Below are 20,480 nucleotides of genomic sequence, written 5' to 3' on the forward strand. Positions count from 1 at the left end.
ACTTATCCAGTTTTATAGGGATGCATGTGTCCAACAATACGCAGCACATATGTTGTATGGATTTTACTGTATCTCCACTGGATTGTACAGGGCTGAAACTGGGAAAATACACACAGAAAATTGTCGCACAATCTTACAGGAGAGACCCTTGCCTCTTTCAGCAACGTTAGTCGACGTTTTTTTGTGATCTATCAATTTCTCCGTTAAAACTCATCCCAAAGTCAGGTAAAGTCGGAGTCGTTTATTGTAAAGTGTTTCAGTTGATACCGATGATTATTTTCCCTGCATATTTGAATAAACTAGGCAACATTTGTCGCTGTTGGACAGGGAAATGTAAGAGAATGAAGAAAGCGTGGACGAAGGATGTGGTGTCGGAGTGTAGGTCGTAGACCGATTTGCCTGATGCTCCTATGGGAGGGTTTGGTACTCACCCTCCGCTGTTGCTGGTCTCTGCCCGGGGCCGCCGGCTCTGTTAGTGCCTCGGAGCCTCTAACCTGGTTGCTATCTGACAAAGGCCCGTTCCATCGCTCTCAGGAGTTCACAGAGTTCTCGGAGCGGTACCAGCACGGGTTTACAACCAGGTACAAAATTTACAGGTGAGTCAATGAATGTTTTATCTATCCATTGCTGAAACTTTAGACAACCCCTGGCTGAAGGGCTTTTTGATGGTTAATAGGTTAGTAGGTGTAAATTTAGATTATTAACTAACTTATTATCCTAGTTTACAGTCTGCAGGTGCGCACGTTAGCAAGTGTCGTGGCTCATTAGGAGCTGAAGCGTTAAGGTTACCACGGTAAATCTATAATGATTTCAAAACGCCAGTTTTAATGTCCATGGACACTAAGCCAGTTAAGACAGATTTAAAAGTTATTTTTTTTATTTTAAGGTGTTAATTGCCTAAAATTAACTTAAATTTAATACAACAGATACTGAGATAGAACGTACTCTTCTGAATAGTCCTTTTTGTTCGTTCATTTGTGTTCCTATGCGTGAACACAAATGAACGGTTTTTGATCTGCTTTGGCTTTGTAAAGGTTTGAAATTAGTTCTTAAGACATTACCTTATAAAGCAATTCACACAAAAGAATTCGTGCTGGTCATCATCACTAAAGTTAACAGAACTAACTGGTTTCAATTGCTACTATGGTTTCAGTTGCTAGTAAGAGCAACACGTATAGCAGTAGAATAAGACATTGCTATGTTCTTGCCAAGGCAATCTGCCCTTTAAACTATTAACTGCTTAAGGCAGAAATATTGTTTGCTGCCCTGTTTGTTCAAAAGCCAGCTTCAAAAAACCATGACATTTAAGTAAATGTTTGTTTATTGGTTTATGGTTTATTAAACCATAATTTACTGCTACCTAATCTGAGGTGAGTTAGGTAGTAAAATTAATAAATGCAATTCAGCTGAGTAGCAGCATAGTATCAGCTGAGGTTTATGAACAAAGGTACATATAAAGGAGATAACAGAGTAAGGCTAATCCTCCCCAGCAGTCACACCGATGTGCCTGGGTGCATGTTGGGTACCTACAATATCCACTACAGTGATATGTTACTCTCGCCTGCATCATTGCACAAACTGTTTTATACCAGATTATTACAGTTGCAGAACATCCCTGAAGCTCTCCATAATATATACAGTTGTACTGACCAAATCTTGCCCTGCCTCCTGTGGTTAGATGAAGTATCTAACATATTTGACTGCTGCTACCTGAAAACTCTGGCAGGGTGTCAATTTTAACAGGGCATTTTTCTTACCTTTTCATGTTTGATCTTAGTCTGATGTTTTGAACACCAAACCGAAAAGCTAGTTGCAAAATTAATGAATTTTTCACCATGGGTAATAACAGACGTCTGCTGATTGGGGCATTGGTGTTGATTCCTCTTGACCCCTTCTTTGTATCTGCCTGAGCCCTACTCTCTAGATTACACAATGGTCTCTGACTTTGATTACACGCTGTCCACGCGTCTGTGCATAAATCTATTAGACGGCTCTCCAGTCGAGGACCATCTTGTCCCTTTGGCCACAGCTCATCACTTGTTGGAGAGTTGGCTTCATCCTCATTGGCTTATCAAGCCACTTCAGAGACACTCAGCGCGTCATGATTGTTGTTAATGATAGCCTTCTTTCCTCCATGGTTTTTCGCCTATGAATTGGTTTTTTTCCCATGTGGGTGATTGAATTGGATTGGCTCTCTGAGTGAGCTGAGTTGTGTTAAACTTTGCCATAAGGAGATGGCATGATGGGTCCAGTGTAATTTAAGAATCCCCATTTGGTGATTCGTCTGGCCACTCAGTTTCTCTCGCTGGCATTTTTGTCTCTACAGTGCAGTTTGGTGCTGGAATAGTGGCATTGGCAAGATTGGAAAGATATGAGACAAGTCATGAGAGATTCATTTGTTGCCATGAATAAACATGTTTTTTATGGGCTGTGTTATTAGTGACTGATGCAGTTGTTAACTGCCAAAAACAAATGTGTTTCTAGGAGTTCTCACTGGCATTTTTAGTCTTTTGAACTTTCTTCCATGTATTTGCATAGTTCAAAGCTTTGTTGTCGTCTCAGTTTTTCTTGTAACTTGCTCCTTGCATCTCACAGGGGGAAAAGTCTTTTTTTTTTTTTCAAGCAATCCCAGCGAGACTGTTCTGAGTACATAAATAAAGTAAACGCTGGAGAAATGGGGAGATCAGGAAGAAAGAGTTTGGAATGAGAAGTGTCATTGTTGTTCCAGATGTAGATAACAGAAGAAGATTTTCATACCTCCACAGACAATTCACTCAGTAATCACAGGATCTAGATAAGATTATCTGATGGCTTCTTGCTTAATCGGATTTAATTACAGTTTTAGGCATGGAAGTGGTGAATGATCATTGAAAGCATGGAACTGTGGATTATGAGTGGGAAACACATTACGTAAGAGGTATTTGGTTAGATAAATGAAATGTTAACCTCCAAAACTTGAAAATAAATGGCTTGCACATTCAGTTACACTTTATCCCCGTCTGTGTGTCCTTATATTTTAAAGGAAGCGATACTCCTGAAGATTCAGTCTCACATGGATAACTTTGATTTAACTGAGCACTGATTCACACTAATGGGACAATGGAACACACCTGCGAGAGAGGGAGAGAAGAAAAAAAAACTGGAGTGGGCTGGAGACTGTGAAAGATGCTTTACGGTTTATCTTCAACGACAGTCTGCGTTGAACTGCTTTTTAATAAGGTCTTTGGTCTGAAATGTCTCAAGTTTTGCCAGAGTGTGCTGGATGAGCATGAGTGGGAGAGATTTGTTTTAGCAGTACCAAAGGCCCTGTTTGAGCCGTCAGTCCCTAGGGTGACATCAGGTTCCTGTCAGCTTGGATTGTAATGGAAAACCAGAAGAGTTGAGGTACACTTCAGCTCCCACAAGGGTTATGTACAAGTGTCTTTCATGAGGAATAAAGAAGCCAAATGCCTCTCAATCCTAGAAGATCTCTCATTTCTCACACAGCTTTGTTGGGTGTGTGTGTGTGTGTTTGTGTGTGTGTATCTGAGAGAGAGAGAGAGAGAGAGAGAAAGAGAGAGAGAAATTTACAGATCTTATTTAGTGAGTGTGTGAAAGCAGCCATGTGTGTAGTAGAATCAGGCTGCTTTTCTGAGGAGAGAATTCTTGCATTAAGGGATATCTGTTAAAACCTGCTCTGTGTAGGTGTAATCAGCATTCACTGAATGGGAACAATCGTTTTGCAATGTGTTCTAAAAAGCTATATCACACAATATGAAATATTTTTTGCCTCTGTAAAAAAAAAAAAACCACTTTTAACAAAGGGAGATGTCAAAGGTAAGCACTACTCACCAGGAGGACTGGAGAGGTGGACTGAAAGCCAAAGCTTAGCTTTTAACGACCCTGGACAACAGAGACAAAGAATTAACAAGAGGATTGGAGGAGATTATGGTTTTTAGTGCTTGGTAAAATGCTGTGGGCCTCTTTATAGATTTTGTACCTGGTACCCCTCTGGGTTTTACAAAGCCAGAGTACAATCAAATACCACCCACTGCCATTGCTACAGTGTTCCAGTTTAGAATGGAAGTCTGGAACTATTACAGAAACAAAACAAGTGCAGATAAGGAGCTGGAGAAATGCCCAAAAAAATCTGACTCGCTAAAAAGCAAGATCATAATATTCTCCTCAGTGACCCGACAACGTCTACTGATTTCATATTGTCTGCACCCCCCCCCCCCCCCGACTCACCCCAAAAACCGATCAAAGTTAATATCTGAGCGTTGTTCTAACCCTGCAGGGAATTTGGCCGATGGAAGGTCAACAGCTTGGTGGTGGAGCGACATGAGGGCAGCGATGCGACCGTCCCCTTTGACCCTGAGTTCGTCCACAACATCCGGACTCTGGGGCGAAGGCCCAGCCTACAGAAGATAACGGAGAGCATCATAAAGAAGTATGGCACACACTTCGTCGTCTCCGCCACCCTGGGAGGTGAGGGTCACGTCCAAACTGTGACAGAAATGACCGCCATAACAAGCAACACTGACCCATCCTTATGGTCCGAGAACCATGTCCTCTAAGTAAGAGATTTTTGAAGGCCTGTGACACTTTGTTACAAGGCTTGTGAGTGTGTCTTGGAGTAAGATGATTTGGTTTTACTTGCACTATATTTCCACACGCAGCTGAATTGTGCATGACACTAATTATGTATTGATTTGTAATTTGTTGTTTTCTAATTCTGTGTCAGTCCTTATGACTGCAGGCTGAGGTAACTGAAGGCTGGCTGTAGAGCATGCGCTCTTTGATGATGACAGCCTTTTTCTTTACATTATTACAGATTATCCATTGAGTTCTGCTTGATTAATGCCTTCACTTGTTTATGCAGTGATACCAGGTGCAAATTCATATGTAAATAAATCAAACTCATACAGAGAAATAAAGGCCATCAGTTCAAATGAAAGACACACATCACTGTGCTTATACTCATGAACAAGCATCCACTACATCAGTGAAAAGAATATGCAAGTTAATATTTTAACTTTTTTGTTACTTTATTAATTTATTTTTTTGTGAAATTTCTGTCAATTTGTTATGTAGAAAACCATGGGTATTTTATCAGTGTCCCCTAACTGCAGATGTGCTTAATTACCCAAAGATAATTAGTTCTTAGAGAATGATTATAGTATGAAGCATTTCCAACACAGTCACTGAATATACATCTTACATCCTCATGTGGAACTAAAGATAATTTAGCAAATGTGCTGATGAAAAAAAAAGTAGCATTTAAAATATCTGTCCATCGCTCCATGGGATGCTTCCCTGCAGGACGTCTCTCTCCGAAATTTATTCTTTTCAAAGCAAGCCCTGCAGCGGATTCAATAGACTCTCATTTTGTTCAATAATTTAGAGATGAAGAATGGTTCTCTCTTTATCATTCTACGGTAGCGGATACCCCCAGAAGAGTGGAGAGGGCACAGAGAGTTTTGAGTGTCTGATGGGAAAAGATCCAGACACTGGAAGGCAGTTATTAGAATTGATTTGTGTATTTGGCTGGGGTTAATTACTTTGCCTGTTTCTTTCTTTCTTTTTTTTTATCAGGTGAGGAGTCCTTGACCATTTTTGTGGACAAGAGGAAGCTGAGCAGGGGCCAGGAGAATGGAGGTGACTCCAATAGTAGTTCTCCTCTCACCCTGGAGACGCTTCACCAGTTGGCTGCGTCCTACTTTATCGACAGAGACAGCACGCTTCGTACGCTCCACCACCTCCAGATTGCCTCTACTGCCATTAAGGTAAAAATCAGACTGCAGGGGACTGCAGAAATCACAGAAACACCTCAGACAATTCCAAAGCGCTGAAGCAATTCCATCACGTCTCCCCAAATGTAGGAACCGTAAAACCCACTGTACAAACAAACAAACAAAAAAAAAACAACACTGTATTTCTTGTGCTTCTCTAAACTAGTGTGTTTAAATTGGCAACTGAGATACTGCAGCACCTGTACCTGAGTGATGAATAAGAGGAAAATTCACAGATATTTGTAGTTTTGGAGGTATTGCATGAGCCCGGCATTGATATAATGTAACATCCAAAATAAACAAACAAACACTCAAAAAATGCTCAGACTATGTGTGAGCGAAGGTCTGTGACCTAGGTTAAAACACAACAGAACTGTAGATTCACTGCATTCAGTCTCTCTGTCTCTCTCTCTCTCACTCCCTCTCTCTCCCTATTTCTCACACTTTCTCTCTCTCTCCCTCCTTCTCTCTCTCTCTCTCTCTCTTTCTCTCTCTCAATACACACACACACAGAGTAGATGATGAGTTAAAAAAAAAAAAGAGAGAGGACCCGTCTACCTGTGCCACTCTGTGTGTGTGCATGTCAATGACAGATTGTTAATGTTCGTCAAATTGGTATTCCACTCGGCATTAGCTAATTCTATTCATTAGCCCGATCAGCCATTTACCAGAGGGTTGAGTGTTGGAACCAGATGTGTGAGGAGGTTATGTGGGACTGTGTGCAGCTTGCTTCCTAATCCCACTTACAGATGGGCAGGTGAATGAGAAATGTGAAACTTGTCAGCACTCACATGTTAAGATCTTAATTATGACTCATACTGTACTTCCCTGTGGTGCGGTGACTCATCTGTCATGCAGGACCTTTTCTCTGTGGACACGGTGGAAGTTCACATAGGCTGGCTTACCCAGTGGGCTGTATGCATTAAAGGTGAAATTTTGAATGAATATGTTTGATGTTGTTGATGTATAAGGTAAGGAATGACCAGGTTGTCACTAAATCATATGAACTGTCAAATCTCATGCCATATGTAAAATCAATTAACTTAATAATGTTTTTTTCTAAGTTTGTTTCATTTAAGGCAGTCAGTTTACTTAAAGCCTTCAAGTGAAAGTTAACTTTTCGATTTGAGACTGTTTCTTGTGCCTTTGCCAAAGCATTTTATTGCTGCTATTTTCCTGAGAGAAATACTCAAGTTAAGCACAATCACCAGAGACAGCAGTGCAGGCCAGAAAAATCCCTTGTTTCATGCTGGCCAGGAAGATCGAGCCAATTTTAGCACAGTAGAAAAGAGATTTTGTTGTCAAAGATATTGGCACGATTTACACCATTGTGTTTTGGCTCTCTCTTCTTTTACACCAGAGGTTTTATAACTGTCAGGTACTATAACAGATGGCAACGAAAAGATGAGGGTTAAAAATGACAGATGTAGAGTGAAACGACCAGACAAGAAAGAAAAAAGAAAACCAATATCTGTAAAACGAAAGAATCAGAACAAAAAAAGAAACCTTGTTGTTATTGGCGGTGTGTGGTTTTGGCTTTTGTGGTGAGTACAGATCAGCTTTGAGAATTCATTAGCTAGACCCTGCAGAGAATTTAGTGGTTATAATGAATCACTTTTTGGCTGTATTAATATGAGCCTGTGATACCTACTGCGGCTTTTAATAAAATCTCCCCCCTCCCTCTGTTTACTTTGTGCTTGTGATTGTTACTATGATATTCGAAAAGTGGTGTGAAGATGAGATGGGCCCTCTGGACTACTAAAGAATAATAAGAGAATTTAAATCATAAAGTAGTTTGAAAAACAACTGGTCAATTTACTCATGAGAGCAAATGTACTCTGTAGCATTTAGAGAAATAAGAAAGAACATAATGCAATTTTGCTGGTTAGTGTCATGACTACTGCAGGAAGTGAGATGTACGTGAAGAACAGGAACTTTTATAGAAACCAAGATCTTAAATACAAAACGAGACAGGCAAGATGCTCCAAGAAACAGGTAACACATACACACACATACACAGTATATGTGTATGTGTATATACAAATTCATGTATGTATGCGTGTATGTATGTATGTATGTGTATACATACATACATATAAATACATATATACAAACCAACCAATGAGCTAAATGAACAAAAAGCAGGTGTAACTCATGACTTAATGATTAATTAAACCAGAGAAAAAGAAAACTTGGGTCTGAATGGCCAGCAAAGGAGGGTTATGAGGACAGAGGTGTAACAGTTAGTTTTTGGATTTTACAGATTGTTGGTTAAGCTCAGGAATATATTTGATACGGAGGGTGACACTGCGGTGTAGCAGGAAGCCTTATGAAGTCATCATAAAGCTTGATTTTGACATGCAGTTTGTGACCTCTTGCCATGCCTAGCTATCCCACGATAAACAATACCGTATTACGGTTTGCCCATCTGGGACATCGAGAAGTCATCTATGCCATTAAACCACATGTGCTATAGACATGATGTGAGAATCATTTAATGTGTCATTTTGTGTTATCATCATCTGTGTTTTCTGCCTCTTGTCTTTAGGTCACTGAGACCAGGACGGGACCCCTCGGATGCAGTAACTATGACAATCTGGATTCCGTCAGCTCCGTTCTAGTTCACAGTCCTGAGAACAAGATTCAGTTACAAGGTATGCTCTGGCTTTGAATTTGTCTTGTCTTTAAAGTCTCTTTTAATTTTACTGTTCAACCTTTCTCGACATAATGAATAAGTCTTCAAACTGTCACGAAGCGTGTAGTGCTAACGTGATCAGTGATGCTGATGCCCCCTAATTAGCCAACTAATGATAACTTGAAGCACGAGCCTTGACGGCTAGTTGTCACCCTGTAGCCGCGTTAATTGCTAATTAAATCACGCGATTTGGTGACTGACAAGAACTGAGCCCTGAAGATATAATGACAGTGAAAGCTGGGGGTGGGTAAATGTGGCAGTCATATATATACAATATATATGTGTGTATGTGTGTGTGTATATATATATGTGTGTGTGTGTGTGTGTGTGTGTGTGTATTCATATCAATTTCTATTTCATCCATTCGCTTTTGCCCTCTGCCACTAGGACTGCAGGTGATTTTGCCGGGTTACCTGAGAAAGAGTTTTGTTCAGGCTGCCCTTGGCTACATCGGCTGTAATGCTGAGGGAGAGTTTTTGTGCCGTGACAACGACTGCTGGTGTCAGTGCAGCCAGGACTTCCCTCACTGTAACTGCCCTGTGGGGGACATCCTTGCCCTGGAGAGCAAGCTTGAGCTCATCAGAAAGGACTGGAGGCATGCCAACCAGGAGTTCGAAGACACAGGTGGCTTTACATGCTTTTTATTAATTGTCTGTATGTCTCAGCATCTGAGATATTTGGTCCATTGATCCATTTATGGATCAGAATCTGCATGGTTCTCTGAAGTCTTTGCATGCATCCTCATATTCAGCACTGGAGGTCCTGAGGCCTGCTGAGTTTTATATAAACTAAACACTGTAAAATCTATGATGTCCTGAAAAATGCACAAACCTGTTTACAAGATTAAAATCAGCTCATCTAATGATGTAGTGAGGGCAAAACTGCTGTTCTCCAAACCTCCAGTCCCAAACTTGAGGAGCCCTGCAGACCCAGTGGCTTTAAGAACCATATAGAATGAGTAGAGGTGGGAATGAGTGTGTTGCTATTACATGTATTTATGATCAAGTCATTGTTCCTGATATTTGTTTTGCAGTATTTCAGCACTATTTCAGTAGTTCTGACTTATTGTGAGGTCACTATGGCCTACTGTGGGGGCCTCTTCTGAATGGGACATTCACCTTTGTTGACATGTGGGCGCACTTTAACTGTTGCCTCTTTGTAATTAATTTTTAAATCCGGTTCCTCTTAATGGGATATTACAGTAGAGAAATATTCCACAGACTAGCAGTGTCTGTGGTGAACATTTTTATTTTCTGTAAGTATGTCAAAACTTGACTGACTGAGCAAAAATAGCCTGACATTCCGTCCTCATGATCAATAATACAAGAGTCTGCATCATGCTGCCTCCAGTGACAATAAAATGGGGACTGACTGTATCAGCGTGATAACACATCAGCATAGCCTGCATTGCTACCTAATAGGTATTTAGGATCTTTCTACCTATCTGACAGTTACAAATTGTTTATTGGCCAATTTGACACCAAAATCTACATGTTTTTGGTGCATATCTGATCATTACATACATACTTAAAATGAGCAGTTTGAAACTGTAGGATAATAGTAACTAACAATGAACTAATGACCTCGTAAAATGGATGTTTTTTGTCTGCATTAATATTCTTTGCATAAATATCATGCGAAACATTTAATTAGCAGGATGCAAAAAAAAGAAAACAGTTTCCTCCAAATCTGTCTCAGTGCTTTGAGTAACAACTGAATGGAGAACAAGGGGTAGTGTGTAGTGTGTGTGTATGGGTATCTACCTCAGAGCCATATTAATTAGTCAAAGCCTTCCTCATGTCCTTTACCAGAGGAGTTCCAGACCTTTGTTGGGAGGCTGCCAACGCATTACGCCTTGAACTCGTCCACTGTTCAGCACTTCTGGAGGACTGACGCAGGACTAATGCAGCACTACAGACAGCTGGAGACCAGTACCAGCTTGCTTCTCACAAAGGCGCAACGTGTCGCTAACAAGCTCTTCAGGCTAAGCAAGAGATGCCGCTCTCAGCCCAAAATAATTGTGCAAAGGGCAAGGTAAAAAGAGAGTATTTATAGGCACTCATTAGCTGTTGGTTTCCAAAACCTTTTTTTTTTCATCCAGTGTAATTAAGCAAGATGATTTATGCACAGGACAAGAACAAACTCTAAATCAAAAAAGTTTTCAGCAAAGTGAGGAAACACTTACAATAAGCAGAAAAGGTCTTTCGGCTCAGTACCTTTGAGAGATGGTTGAGTTAACCACCTCCAACGCTAATGCAAATACTTTACCGTACAAAACAGCATTACTGGCTCTTTATTATTTCAAAGCCTACAGCTTTAGCTGCAGAAAGCCTGATAACAAGCAAACCCATAAATTATTATTTTTACCTCAGTTTTACTATCCACTTTGCCTTCTGAGGCTATTACTACAGACATGAATGGATTCTTCTCTGTGATTTTATAGTAAAATACTGCCCTAATCCAGTGTTTGAGAAAGCCATTACTGTTGGTGCCAAAAGCAGGGCAGTTATTGGCAATCTCCTCTCATTAGATATAAGTAATTTATCACATTTATTGGTTGCATTTTGATCTTTGCTGCTATTAACTTACATTTAGAAACGTTTTAACTGGAAGTCCAACTGGCAGGGCTTTAAATGGTTTTTGGGAAATGGCAATGGGAAATCACATTTAGTGTTTCCCAGTCCTGCTCCTTGAGGCATGTGTTAGACCTCCAGCAAACACACCTGATTCCAGTCATAAGGCCTTTGATAAGCTGAGGCTATTTGGTCAGACACACAAAGAAACCTAAAAAGTGCATTGGGTCTGGGCCTGCAGGAGCAGGATTGGGGACAAGTTACATTAAATACCTGCAAAAACAAGTTTGTATCAGTGAGTTTTAGCATAAGAGTATTTCTATTGGAGAACTCACCATACAGTTTTGAAAAATGCTTTTATCAATACTGTAATTAATTACACCCATGTAGAGTTCTCACATACCTTAAAGCAACTTTCCTAAAACTCAATCCACTGTTTTTGAACCACTGTTTTTCTGGGTTTTGAAGAAGAAGGATTTTTGTAACACTGTTCCTTATTTTCCTTGTCAGGTCCTTTGCTTATTGGGTGAACTATGTGCTGTCCCTTCTGTACTGCAGCGAGAATAACCAAATGGGTATTTACTCAGAGGAGACACACAGTTGTTTCTGTCCCCAAAGTCACCCGCCATGTCAGGGGATTGTCCCGTGCACGGTGGGTGAGGGTATACACTGCACATCCTGTTCACCCGACAACCGCACACGCTGCAGCGGCTGCAACCCAGGCTACATGCTTGCCCACGGTATATGCCGGCCAGCTGTACCGGACTCCACCGAACACTACCTGGGCTTTGAGACAGACTTGCGGGACACGGAACTGCGGTACCTGCTGCGACAGCATGATGGACGCATGACTGTGCACGCTGTCTTCGTCAGTAATGACGTACGCCTCAACGCCTGGTTCGATCCCTCCTGGAGGAAGAGGATGCTGCTCACGCTGAAGAGCAACAAATACAACAAAGCCAGCCGCCTTCACATGTTGCTAGGCATCTCCCTGCAGATCTGCCTGACCAAGAACAGCAGTCTGGAGCCTGTCCTGTCTGTTTATGTTAATCCATTTGGTGGCAGCCATTCAGAGAGTTGGACCATGCCCATCAGCCAAAACCAGTACCCAGACTGGGAGAAGACCAAACTGAACATCCCACTGGACTGTTACAACTGGACTTTGACTTTAGGGAACCGCTGGAAGAGCTTCTTCGAGACAGTTCACTTCTACCTGAGGAGCCGGATCAGAACCAACACCAGCAAGGGGAACGAGACCGCCTACTTTGACCCGCCAGAAGTCCTGGACACCTCTCAGAACTTTGGCTACATGAAAATCAACACCATTCAGTTATTTGGCTACAGCATGCACTTTGATCCAGAAGCGATTCAGGACCTGATCCTGCAGCTAGACTACCCATACACACGGGGATCCCAGGATTCAGCCCTGCTGCAGCTGATGGAGATCCGACACCGTGTCAACAGGCTGTCACCGCCTGGTCCAGTCCAACTGGACCTGTTTTCTTGTTTACTGAGGCACAGGCTTAAATTGTCCAGTACTGAGGTGGTGAGGATACTGGCAGCCTTGGAAACCTTTAGTGGCCAACAGCCATATTATACAGAGTATGAAGCTGCAAAACTTTGCAGTTAATAAGCAGTTGGATCCAGTTGTTGTTTCAGCAATTTTTAATTTTCCAGACTGAAAAAAAATCCCTTGAACTGAAAGTCTTGAGTAACTCTTATGAAGGGACTCACTGTTGTTGGTGTTTGACATTAATTGCTTTTCTCTTCATAGATGTAATATATATTTGATGGCTTTTTTTGGTTCAAATGATGGTTCAGTTAACTTTAAGATGAGATAAAGGTTTTGCAGAAATTCACAAATTCTGCCACATCAAATAAAATCCCAGAGGCAAACTTGAAAATCAAATGATTTGTGATCTTTATATATTGTAGTAGTTATGAACCCTTTCTGACTCAAATTAAAAAATCCATTTTATGTATCTACTTCTAGATTTACCTTTGTCTGTTGTATGGAGATTGACTTCTTGGAAATGGTATGTTGCATACTTGCGTCAAGCATGTTGAGTGACCTACAGGTATCTGCCAAAATAAAGGAAACACTAGATTAAATGAGGGATACACAGTGTACTGAAAACAGGCGCTTCCACACAGATGTGAATCCCGGGACAATTATGCGTTGGATGATGTATAAAAATGTTGGATAGGCACAGATGCTCATTACTTTGGCTATCTTGGTTAGAGGGTTGTTACCTCAGTGACTGATAATTGTTGAGCCTGGAGCCTCAGAGACAAAGATTGCTCAGCTCGGAACAGTGGCTTAGGCGATTTATTGCATGGGTGTCTACGGGAAGGACATCGTAAACTCGGGTTAACTGTGGTCAAAAGTGCAATCTCCTGAACTGTGATAAATGTGAAAGCCAAAACTCTGAATCTGTTCGTTGCAAATGTTAATTTCAGGTTTTAGCAGTAATTTTCATTCTAAGAACATCATAGAGCCCCTCTCTTTTTTTCACTCTGGTTAGGTTGCAGTGCAAGTTACAAGTGCAGTGCAAGTGCAAAAAGTGGACAATTCCATGTGTGGCCACAACAAAATTCAAAAGAAACCTAAAAGACCAGAGTTCTTGTTTCTTATGGTGAAGGGCATAATCAGCTCTGCTTGGTCATGATGTATGGTGCATTTTCTTGGCATAGCTATGGTCCACTCTACCCTTGAGTGGGTAAGGTGGACACCAACAATCTCAAAGCCATTCTGAGTAACCAATTAACCAACTAATTCTGAGTGTTGTGGGAAACGAAGTACTACCCAACAGACAGCTCCCATTTGACAGTGAGCTCTCACAGATACTACAGATTTGTTCGCAAAACATCCATCACCAGACAAGTAACTAACACAAATGGACCAATGTATAATGTCTTAGTCCAGAGGCAATAGAGAGACACTCCTTGTCAGCTGGAAGTGGCACACACACACACACACACACACACACACATACTGCAAACCACAATGGCCAAAAATTACATGTCAATGCGTGAATAATAAAGACAGACAGCCATTTCTACAAGGGTAAATTGGAGATTAATGGTACAAAAGCTTCACTGCATATGTTAGTGTTTCTTTTTATTTTTGTCAGTTACCCATCGATAACCATTAGGATTTTTTGTATTACAAATAAAACAGCATGCAGAATGTCAAGTCATGTGACTAGGGTTTTTAACATGGTGCCAGCATTACTGGCATCGACCACCTGAATGAGTTCAAGTTGACAGTAATTGTTCCTTAAGCATTGGGAAGTTTTTCAGCAGAGTTTTGAACTCTATTTGCCAACAATTGGAAATGGACAAAAGCAATGACCATCTGAATATAGAATTCCTCTTTGTTGATGCAGTCTGTGGAGCCCCAATGCAGCAGCTGACAGGGAGGTGTTGATAGCTCACTGAAAATTGGAAATGAATTTGCCTAGGTAATGTGCCATTCCACTGCTGAGCAGCTTTGTATGCGGGAGATGGAATCTCACCAATCGCATCTTGCCTGGATCAGCTTCGAGTCCTTTTTCTGTGAAGAGATAGTCCCACATAGATCAGTTCATTGGCTGCTGAATCTGTTTAATCATTGGTTGTTGTACTGAGTCTAGGCTTTTGCCTGCTGTGTCCTGTATTCAGCCTTTTCTCTCAGATTCTCATCCTGATTTTCCACTTCCTGTCCTCCAGCGACAATGCTGTTATACAGCATGTGGATCACCTGCAATGTTTGATTCCACACTACCTTTAAAAAAGGATACACAACAAATCCCAAAAGGCATCTGGGCAGAACGATAATGCCCCAATTGTATGGCAAAGATTGTACTGAGTGAGGAGTCATTATCTAGTTTAATCGGCCTGAATGAACCTTTTATATCCAGCACAGAAAATACCATTTGACTTCTTAGCCATTCTTCGGCCTTGCACTTGCAGTGATGAGGACGTGTGGGAGGTTTATTGAAATCCTGGAGACTGATACAGGTGTAAATTTTCGTTTAAGATGTGATGACCCATTGACAAATACCCATTCAATTTTTTACTGCATGAAATTGCAAGTTGTGGAGCTGTTGGTCTCTTTGACACACCAGTTGTACACCAAATTGCAAATTTCTCTCCATGCCACTCATTCCTACCTTTCTAAACACAAGCAACCAATTTTGCTATTTGTGTTCAGTCATGCATGTTGCATTTTGCTTGCGTGTCTGGTTTAAGCTCCAGTGGTTTGTCATTTTCTGTCACTGAACAGAGGTCCTCATGTCTTTGTTGATAATATCCATTCTTAGTGTTGAGCTCAGAGACGTCTAAAGATAGTCCATCAGTGTGGAATGAATCATATCATTGTTTGTGTCTGCTTCTGTAACTAACCTTGTCCGCTGGATTGTGGGGTTTGGCTGTTTTTGCAGATCACTAGTGAGATCTGCATGCCTGAATCTCAAAAAAATTGCTTCCCCTAAACATTGCATTCTTCTCACACGGAAATAGGATTTATATCATTGTTTCTTAAAGTTTTAATGTTCTTCTTATGCAAATTGTTTCTTTTGCAAATCTGTGTAGGCTCATTTGCATGCTTTTCCTGTGATAATATTGGCATGAAAGATTAGAGGAAAGATTAGTTGCCAAAATCTTTCTCTCTCTGCCTAATTCACAAACCGCTCTGTTGAGGTGGGTATGAAGTACGAGTGACCTGTCATTAGAAGATATAATGATATATAGAAATCAAACTTCATTATATTTAACTTTGAAAACCTTTAGGGTGTATGCAACTCAACTCAGGTGAAAGTAATGGTAAGTTAAGGACCATAAGGAAACTAAATAACACAAGAGGCACTCGCCTGACAGTTAAGGATATGATTTTGTACATTGTAATGTAAAGACACAGTACTAAACACGTATGCTTGACTTACAAGGACAAACAGTGTAGAACTGCCAACAGTGTGATAATGATGGTGAAAGAGAGAGGCCTTGGCTCCAAGGTCACAACAGAAAGCAAGGACTGTGGAACATACAGCAGCAAGCATGGAATGACAAAAATGCCCTGCTCATGGAAATAGCTGCAGGAAATGTACTGGAAAAACCATCCAATCATCCATCCAGTATCAATGCAACTGAAATTCCATTGCGACTCAGTACAGAGGCATGTCTAGTTGAATGTCTTGATGAAACAGTTGAGATAGAGCAGATATCTTAAGATTAGACGAATTAGACTTAATCGACAGATTTCCATTAAAGGTGTGTGCAGAGTTACTGTCTCAGGCAAATGACACTCTTTTGGTGCTCTGTTTGCAGAGGAAGATGAAAACAACCCTCTGCTAACAACCTTCCCACCAGCAGATGACTGTCACTCAGTGGACATAAACTCTAAAGTCACGTATGCTAAGGTCATGTGCAAACCTCAGGAGAGGACAGAAACTCCAACAGTTCACAGCAACTGACAAGATGCAGACTTATCAATGAGCCACCACTGAGGGTCATTCCTGAATAATCTCAAATGTTTGATGCTCAGTAGTATCACAAACCCAGTTAGCGAAAACATGTTCAGCATATTCAGAGACAAGGATTTGGTGTGCAATGTGGTGAAATTCTGGTGATTCCATGTCAGGATTCAGAGTGTTCTAAAACAAATCCAGCAAAAGTTATTCAATGACAAGCCTGCAAGTTTGATAGCCACCAGCAGCAACAGCTATGTTTTTCAATAAATTCCCTGCTTAACAGAGAAAAAGTGAACGTCTGTCATGGAAAGGCATTGAAAACACACTAAGAATGTGTCGGAAATTGTCATGTTCTGTTTCAAGCAAAAGAAGTTGTGAAAATGAGGATACACATAGTGCAGAGACTTTGACTGAACTTTTCGCTTTACTGTGCAACTCACGGCCCAGAGATAAACATGACAGGGCCAGACGTTCACGGTGACTTATTGAAAGCAGTGTCCCTCTAGCTTCTCAGCAGATTATAACAGGACAGCCCTGACACATATTAATCAATTCTAGCAGATGAATGCAAAGACCAATCGAAACAGGAACTAATGCAGTTTTTCTGCACTACATCTTCAAGGGATCAATAGGCACTTTGGATACAGCAGATCCGTCTTTCAAAATCTCATCAAGCCATTTCCATTGGAACCTGAGCTATGTGTAAGTTTAAGGTTCATTAGAGTATCAGTTATGTCAGGGTGGTACTCTACTTAAACTTGCAAATTTCCAAAAGCTGCCTAAATTCACTCCTCACACAGGCTGAAGCTGATTTTGTTTTCAGTAGCAATGTCCCCTGCAGATGTGAGCGATTTTTGATATAGCCTCACATTCATAAACAGGTCCCACTGGCACACAGAGTTTATTGAAATTCAAAGACAGATGTTTCCAAATTTGTAATGTCAAGAGCTTGAGTGTAAAGGAGACACACAATGGGGTTCAAGGGTGGGTACAGTGAAGAAGAAAAAAAACCCAGTTTGAGCCAGTTTTGCAGATGGCAACTGAATGTACATGAAGTGAGGAGGTACAAACAGTAACTGAAGCACAGATTCTGTTCCAAAACATACACATACACTTATGCAACAGTCAGCTCCTCAATGGTTATTTGCTTGGTTTTGTACTCTGCATGTTTTGGAATTTGCTTTGGATAAATGCATTACAAAATGAATAAATATAGATGTAAATGTAGAATTTAAAAGTAGTTTTTGGATAAAATCATTAAACTGTCAGAATTTACCACCTGGTCTTTGGTGGTAAATTCTGTTACAGAAAGGCACCTTTTTTGTGTTATATAGCCAGGGTACTCATTTAATTGCAGACCTTAAACGCAACCTGACTGAACTGGAGAAAGATGATGGCTTTAAACCAGTCCTTCTATTAACGGATCAGGTAATGAAAGCGAAACTTGATTGACAGCTGAGTATGTTTATTATTTCATGTAGAAGAAATTTACCCAGTCGCTTTTCATCTTCTCTTCTGATGTCTCTGGGAAAATCAACTTGTGTAAGTGTCGACTACAACCTGTATGTTTTGTAGGACCAAATACTTGATTGACAACTGAATGAGCTGACTGAGTGATTTCATGAGAACACAAAGATACAAACTCATGAAAATTGCAGCACCTTTCCAATCAAAACCCAATTGTGTATGGAGACAGAGTTATCATTATTTTCTCTGCAAAAAATGGGTAAGTTTCCAAAATTGGTGTAATTGTTTGACTACAGCCAAACTGATACATTCCCCAGAATTGGTTTCTTATACAGAATTTAACTTAAATTGTTGATGAGAGTTGAGTGACTATTTTCAACTGTCAGTCATATCTGGACACCAACCAGAAGCCTTGAGGTAATGACCTGCCTGAAGTCTTCTGAAGGCTTCGCTGGGTGCTGTCATCTTAGAAAGTCTTGGCTGATACTTTAGATTACAGTTAATTTATTGGAATCTTGAAGAGCAAAGCATATTTGCACCTCCTGCTAACCATCATCCTGAAAAGCTACTGTCTAGGCTATAGGCACGTAGCCTCTTCCACAGACAGTCAATTAGATTATTCTCAGTGTACACGGTTGGCTATAATGGGTTGTTCATTTAAGCAGAGAGAGTATGTGTGTGTGTGTGTGTGTGTGTGTGTGTGTGTGTGTGTGTGTGTGTGTGTGTGTGTTTGGATCAGATGTCATGGAGTGTTATTTGTTTTCATTCTTGTAGTCTCATTAGAAGAATCTCATGTGGAGGCAAAAACAGTGCACTTCATGGCTCTGGTCTATTATAGTGAATTGTGCCCCTGCCCATTGTCACATCGTATCCGTAGTGTCCTCAGTCAAATGGCTGGCGAAGAATGGAGTGCAGGCTGTGATGTGACTGCTAAGGAAAGCAGAGAGCAGCAGTAAGAACCCATACTCATCCGCTCTCATCCACAGTTCAACGCCACTTGAATGTGGAATTTCAAACCTGCAGAACTCTATAATGAACAGAAAGTTTAGAGCCAGGCTGCTTTCAGCTCTGTACCTCTTGAGACAAAAGAAATCGTGGACGTTCCCACACTTCACAAGACAAAGCCAGGTTCAAATGAGACTGCCGAGCACTTGTGTCCAGTGGAGCGAGGGGATGTGGTATGAATGGTGTGTGACAGACAGCGGGAGACCATTAGCAAAGGTGATCAAAGAACCAATGCTGAGATCCCAGGAGGCTCTGTCTGAGTATGGCAATGTCTTAGAATAAAAACATTAGCTACTGAAGGTGCTGCACATATATAGAGAGAGAGATCCAAGAAATGGACTGAAAGAAAGGAGAGACAGAGAGTTCACAGGATACTGAGCAGGTAAAAACTATATCTCGTCTGACACAAATATTTTACTGATTTACCATCTGTAGAGACAGCAAAAAGGAAAAATGACACTCCAGGAGGCTTATGACGAAACCTAAAGGGCATCTTGTTAGATAGCAGCTGAAGTCTACACATGGATTATGAGCATGTATATAAAACACTCCCAAAGTTAACTGAAGTTTGAACCTGTTAAAATGCTATGTCATGAACATTGCGTAATAACTATTGTGTGTAATAGGACACAGACACAAAGAATCCTTGGGAAATGTATTGACAAGTGTATTGCTTTACCCTAGAGAGTTATGTATCAGTGTATCTGTATATATTCTGGATATTTATTTTTAATGTGAATAACCCATATACAGAACACACAAATGCACGGGTGCGTACTCACACGTTTGTGTGTGTCTGTGTGTGTGTGTGTGTGTGTGTGTGTGTGTGTGTGAGTGTGTGTGCATGTGTGTTTTCCGTATATAGTTTATTCACTATAGGGTGAGGAGCTCAGACACCCGGGAGGAGCTCGGAATATAGCTGCTGCTCCTCTGCGTTGAAAGGAGCCAGTTGAGGTGGTTCGGGCACCTAGTCAGGATGCCTGCTGGGCACCTCCCTGAGGAGGTGTTCTGCGCACGACCAACTGGTAGGAGACCCCAGGACAGACCCAGGACATGTTGGGAGAATTATATATCTCAGCTGGGATCCCCCAGGAGGAGCTGGTGGATGTAGCTGGGGAAAGGGATGTCTGGGCTACCCTCCTCAACCTGCTGCCACTGCGACCCGGTCCCAGATAAGCAGCAGACAACGATGATGATGTGATGATGGTTTATTTATTTCCTCTTTAAAAAAAAAAGCAGTACATATACTGTATTGATATACTGGGACATAACTCTTTAGGGTGAAGTGACCTGTCATACAACATATATATTAATGTATAAGTAAATAAGTGTTCTGTCCAGATTCAGTTGTATTATCTTGCATGGTTCCTGCCAACATTAACAAATACTGTCTAATCACACAATGGAAAAATGGACACCCACACGCTTTTTTAAAAGTATTATATCTTGTGAAGCCAAACAACTTCAGATGCTTAGGGAGCACTTAAAACTCAAAAATAGAATTCTTTGACCAAATGGG

General features: G+C 41.0%; 1 protein-coding gene across 1 annotated transcript; it reads left to right on the forward strand.

Moving 5' to 3' along the window:
- Positions 1 to 363: 363 nt before the first annotated feature.
- brinp3b (bone morphogenetic protein/retinoic acid inducible neural-specific 3b) lies at positions 364 to 12,669 on the forward strand. The gene is made up of 7 exons (XM_030775261.1): positions 364 to 596; positions 4,277 to 4,467; positions 5,575 to 5,765; positions 8,320 to 8,425; positions 8,854 to 9,090; positions 10,278 to 10,500; positions 11,550 to 12,669. Exons 1-7 carry the CDS (start codon positions 364 to 366, stop codon positions 12,667 to 12,669), a joined length of 2,301 nt encoding a protein of 766 aa, XP_030631121.1.
- Positions 12,670 to 20,480: the final 7,811 nt, after the last annotated feature.

This window comes from Chanos chanos, chromosome 5 (genome assembly GCF_902362185.1).
Source record: "Chanos chanos chromosome 5, fChaCha1.1, whole genome shotgun sequence".
Classification (NCBI taxonomy): Eukaryota; Metazoa; Chordata; class Actinopteri; order Gonorynchiformes; family Chanidae; genus Chanos; species Chanos chanos.

Excerpts from the sequence above, each read along its gene's own strand:
- brinp3b (XM_030775261.1), top strand. The coding sequence starts at position 364 with ATGTGGTGTCGGAGTGTAGGTCGTAGACCGATTTGCCTGATGCTCCTA. Across the intron at positions 5,766-8,319 it reads TTGCCTCTACTGCCATTAAG|GTCACTGAGACCAGGACGGG; the intron begins GTAAAAATCAGA and ends TCTTGTCTTTAG. Across the intron at positions 10,501-11,549 it reads ATAATTGTGCAAAGGGCAAG|GTCCTTTGCTTATTGGGTGA; the intron begins GTAAAAAGAGAG and ends TTTCCTTGTCAG.